This window comes from Pygoscelis adeliae, unplaced genomic scaffold, assembly GCF_000699105.1.
Source record: "Pygoscelis adeliae isolate BGI_AS28 unplaced genomic scaffold, ASM69910v1 Scaffold38, whole genome shotgun sequence".
Lineage (NCBI taxonomy): Eukaryota > Metazoa > Chordata > Aves > Sphenisciformes > Spheniscidae > Pygoscelis > Pygoscelis adeliae.
The window spans coordinates 11,589,087-11,594,097 of record NW_008825614.1 but is presented as its reverse complement, the minus strand read 5'-3'; the positions used below and the strand labels follow the sequence as shown (position 1 = coordinate 11,594,097).

General features: G+C 40.8%; 2 protein-coding genes across 4 annotated transcripts in view; one reads left to right on the top strand and one right to left on the bottom strand.

The window, feature by feature from the left end:
- Positions 1-3,502, top strand: part of AMN1 (antagonist of mitotic exit network 1 homolog (S. cerevisiae)) — a 26,177-nt gene extending 22,675 nt beyond the window's left edge. The window contains exon 7 of one of the 2 annotated variants that reach the window (XM_009332908.1): positions 3,174-3,502. The gene's annotated coding sequence lies outside the window, so the exon portion shown is untranslated. Of the gene's footprint in view, positions 1-596; positions 1,460-3,173 lie in introns of those variants that run through there. The other variant, XM_009332907.1, reaches the window with a different exon arrangement.
- Positions 2,127-5,011, bottom strand: part of METTL20 (methyltransferase like 20) — a 7,462-nt gene continuing 4,577 nt past the window's right edge. The window contains exons 3-4 of one of the 2 annotated variants that reach the window (XM_009332911.1): positions 3,801-3,931; positions 2,127-3,044 (exon numbers count right to left, since the gene is read on the bottom strand). In XM_009332911.1, coding sequence (XP_009331186.1) covers positions 2,686-3,044; positions 3,801-3,931 — 490 coding nt within the window. In that variant the 3' untranslated portion in view covers positions 2,127-2,685. Of the gene's footprint in view, positions 3,051-3,800; positions 3,932-5,011 lie in introns of both variants that reach the window. The other variant, XM_009332910.1, reaches the window with a different exon arrangement.

Here is a 5,011-nt window from a genome sequence, read left to right as displayed (position 1 = left end):
ACAGGAGAAGTTGGTTTTGCTACGTTAGCAACTAGTGTCTGAAGGCTGTAATTGCAGCAAATCCTTGGACCGGATAGAGGCCTAAGAACCTAATCTACCGCATTTTATTCCCCTTTTTGGCTAAAGGGTAGTTTATTGTTTTGCCCTGTAGAATCCCTGGTATCGGTCAGGGTCCATCATTCCTTTGAACTCTCGGACACGAGTTGGCAATGAATTTGTTTTGCACTATTTTTCATATTGATCCATCTAGCTGATTAGGCAGCAGCAATGACACGCTCAGTAATCGTGTCAAATAAGTAAAGCATAAGGATCAGGCTGCCAGCCCTGGTTTCAGGAAGGGTGCCACAAAAGGAAGAAGTAGCATCGTAAGCTAACTCAAGCGGGAAGGGGCCTCGGGAGGTTTCTAGACTTAACTTCCTGCCCAAAGCAGCTCAGAGCTCAGACCAGCTTAGTCAGGCCTTTATCCAGCCAAGTCTTGAAAAGCTGAAGACTGAAGAGCCTTCACAACCTTTTGAGGCAACTCGTTCCACTGCTTGACTGTATTCATGGTGGAAAAAAGTTTTCCTTCTATCCTGTTTGACCCTATTTTGTTTCAGCTTACACCCTTTTTCACTGGAAGAGCCTGGCTGTCATCCTGACAACCTCCTCGCAGGTATGGGCAGGCTGCTCATAGGTCCCTTGAAGCCTTCTCTTCTCCAAGCTGAACAAGCCCAGTTCCATCAGTCTGTTACTGTAAGACATGTAACTATAATGTAGTGCGGGGATGGTCGCCAGACTCTCATCTCAAGTGCTACATCCAGAAAGGAAATTATAAATGAAGAGAATGTCAAGCAGCTAAAGGTGGAAGACCACCACAGTCTGTAACAGGAAAGGACACTTAAAAAGAATTCTATCTGTGGGACAGTGCTACTGCTAACCTCACTGGCAAAGTTGTCCTTTTTCCCCTTGCTAATGTAACCTTGGATTTGTCATGTTGAAGGCAAATGCAGCTTACACTGTGTCCTTAAACATGCATGTAGATTTACTGTCTTCTATAGCCGCTTCTAAATGTGTAACTTGGTGGTATATACTCACCTTGTGTTTAAGAATCTGTGTAACACTGCAATGAATTAACACTGTATTTTTAGGTTTGAAAGTTTAATGTAAGTCATGTTAAATACTTCATTGTCAGAGCTTGAGTCTGCTTTCTTACGTGTTTATTACTAGCGTAACTCTACTGGAATGTTTTTTGATTCAGGTTAAATCATAGTCATTTTCAACACGTGTTTACCAGCGCTGGGTGAAGAACATAATGTGTGCACTTATCATTTCATATTCTGTATTGTTTGGATATTGTTATTGTTGTAAATTGTTGGGTGAGCACCACAGAATATTCACATATTGTTCTGAAGATTAAAGTTTGTAAGTCTTCAGTTTGGATAGTTCTGAAAACTTATTAAATTATATTTTATGGCCATGTACATCTGAATGTACCTCCTACTTCATGAACACTGTGGTTTTCTGAGTGAGTACCACATACTTTTTCATGTTTATAAGCTTCCACCGCATCACTTGGTAATTGGATAGTTGTAGGTGCATTGTGTTCCATTCTGCAGTTTTAGTTCCCCATCACTGCTTGTTCAATAGTTAACTGCTAAAGGTGACAATTCCTTTGAGACTGCTCTGAAAACATTGGTTTCTTCATCAAATGGCTGCATTTACAGCCTCTGACCTGTGGATCTCTTTTTTTTTTTTTTTTTTTTTTTTTACCCTGCAGAGGGTTCTCCCTTGGCAGATGTAGCTGAAAATGATTCTGGAGCTTGTTGTCCAGCATCCCCTCAAGAGAAGAGAAAAATATTTATATCCGACTTTTATTCCCTGTTTTTATTTAGTTACCTTCTGTTTAGAAGCATGACAGAAAAAAATATTTCATCTCTCACCAGCTTCCCATGATGACAAATTGCCTTTTTTACCCCTGCAAAGTTAGGGAATGTAGATCGCTTGATCCTACTCTCTCAAGGATAAAGTTACCCTATAGCTATTAGTATTTAGTCACTTTCCACTTACTAAGAACTTTTACTTTGGCTAGAGTTCAAGAAGCATAGTTTAGATTTGTGTGTAACTCCTAAATAATCACTCTGGCTGCTTCAAGGAAGAGTAATTTTTATTGTAGAGGGGAAGGGGGAGATTCAAATTAGTTAGTTTGACATTCAGAAGAGATATCCAGAAAAAGAACAAGGCACTTTAAGTTGAGCATAGTATGAGCTAATAATCTAGCGGAGAGTTTTATGAAGGACAGCAATAATTTTCTCTGTCAATAAGCTGCAGAAGTCTGTGAAAGCAGTGCAGTAATCTTTCAGCCACTGCCTTCTCCCCACAGCAGTATGCTGGGCGTCCAAGACATTTCACAATAGTGTCAGGGAGCAAGACATGAATATACATGAAAAACATCAAGCATGCAAACTCTTGCATGTAACTTGTTTTGGGATTTGCACTTCAACGCAGGCCCCTTTGAATACAGTTTGCATGTAGTTTTTACCTCAAATGGAGCGAAAGCCTCAGTGAGTACAACTGACACCAGTACAGTGAAGGTACAGTAACCTACTTTGCATCAACAGATAGGTTCCGTGTTTCATTCCCGTTATCATTTTACATACTTTGAAAAAAAGCCAACCAAGTGAGACAAAATTCATTAGAAAGCCAGCTTCAAGAGTTTTCTAAGCTATTTGAGGGCTGGTAACTCCAGACGATACTTGATGTTAATCCATTGTTTTCTTGTCTAGTATACTCGGGAAGTGAATATTCTATAACTTTGTGCAACTGACTGCGAATGCTGTGGCTTAAAAACTGATGCCTGCCGGGGTCACCAATCAGCACTTCAGTTTGCTGTATCCTGATGCATTTCCTCAGCCAGTGATGCAGACTGTCAGCAAGCTGTTCATCGTAAAACATGTCTCCTAGAACAATGAGGTCCCAGTTGCCGGCCTCTGAATTAATGATGTTCTTAATGGTGATGGGGAAGGGATTCATGTGGTTCAGTTCACAGTTCAAGATCATTGCCATTCCTGCAACTGAAGAAAAGTCAAAGTAAAATGAAAGTTACGTTTTAGGATTCTGCCATTCAGCCCCCTTACAAATTTCCTTGACGCATTTTTCAATTGCATCTCTTAAATATTTTTGTTTATCCTATCTAGGGACTTCCACAGTTTTCATTATGGGTCAAAATCTGGCAGAAAGTGATGGAATTTTATCCTCGTTGCACCATGACACAGAGAAGAACTATTCCTGGAATGGATACCAAGGGAAACGAATCACGGAATCAAACCAGAATATCTGACTGCCTTAATCTATGGATATACTTCCTCCTTAACTGATCAGTAACTAAATTACGAATAAATTGAATTCATAAGTCAATTATGGGAAAACAAAGTCTGGAGGAAAAAGGCAAAATCTAGTGGATTTTCCACTTCCATTTGGAATATGGAAGTGCAGGAAAATGCTATGGTCCTACAGAGAAGCCAACTTGCCGCCTACGCTTGGAGGTCTCTTCCAAACCAGCCATGACGGTGTATAGGCAACGCTTGATAGAAACTTTGCTGCTTGTTCATTCTAAGGAGCTATGGAGATATTCTCAGTGGAAGAGAGGCTGGTACAACCCAGCTCCTAATACTGGCAAAATCCATTCATCTTTTTAGCATTCTTAGAACTCTGTTTGGAACCTGAATTTCTCCCAAATGGAGCAAAGAAAAGTCTGTGTTAAATGTGCTTTAAAAATTAATAAATATCTTTCTTTACACAGAGATGAAAAAAAAAGGCCTCACTAGGGTCGATGTCATTAGCAAGGACTTGCGATGCACCACTCATCACAGCAGCTATTGCTGTTGCTCCACATCCGCTTCCAAGATCCAAAACCGATCGTCCTTTAACAATGCGTGGATTGTCTAAAATATACCTGAAAAGAAAAACTGTTAAAGTGATGAACAAGATTATGCAAATTTCTCAGTTTTGCGTTACACTGCATAAGAGTTCTTGTCATACATGTAATGAAGCGTGGTATCTTAAAAACACTCTTCCGCATGTGCAGCTGGTACATAGCTCCTTATTTGTCTCTGCTGATAGAAAAATCAAGAACCATCGTCTTTCTCCCTTACTTCTCCCCCACCCCCCAAACAAAAAGAAATCCAGCCAAGTAGGCAACATTTTATTTCAATCGGCTCCTTCTCTGACAGGTGAGCTTATCTAATAAATGGACACAAACTGCAAGGTGACTAAAATACTTGGCATCAGAAACTGGAAAGTAAGGATTTGCAGAAATTAAAAGCAATCTGACTGAAAAAACGTGAAGATGTATTTGCGGTGAATATTGTGCCCATCAAAAGACAGACAAGGCATACCCATTTCCCTAAAACACTGCTTATGCAACTGCTTGGAAGAAGAGGAACGTCTCCTCTTTCTGTTCCTGAGCCATGCAGACACAGATGCAAATACTTCTAAGTCAGCTTAATGTTGTTCCTGAGTAGCAACAAGAAAATGAGAATGGAGCAGCAGTGAGCAGAAAGAGTATCTTCATCTAGTTGCTGACACCTGCCAAGAGGAATCGGCAAGCAAAAACCTCTAGACTGGAAATGGAGAAGAACTGACAGGAGGCAAGCAGCGGTTATTGTTGAACGCTGCGAATCATATAGCCATTACTGACAGTTCAGAACTTCAACAATTGCCTTGAAATTCAATCTTCTGCAAGGGGGAAGGCCCTAAGTGACGGGGGGAAGAGCCCTACGTGACGTAAATTCCTGCAAGTTGCCATAAATTTACTACGAGTTGCCATAACTTCTGTTCAAGTAGAAACAGGAAAGGATTCTACATTTGTGTTGTCTTCTGGCATGGAGGGTGATGGCTGAGTCTTGACGCAGGGCTGCTGGTAAGCACAGCTTTTGCAGGTGGGTTCCAATGCAGAGAACTGTAATGGAAACGTTAAGATTGGTGTAAATGGGGAAGGGATGGATGGAAATATCTGGGCCTAGGAGCACCAGCA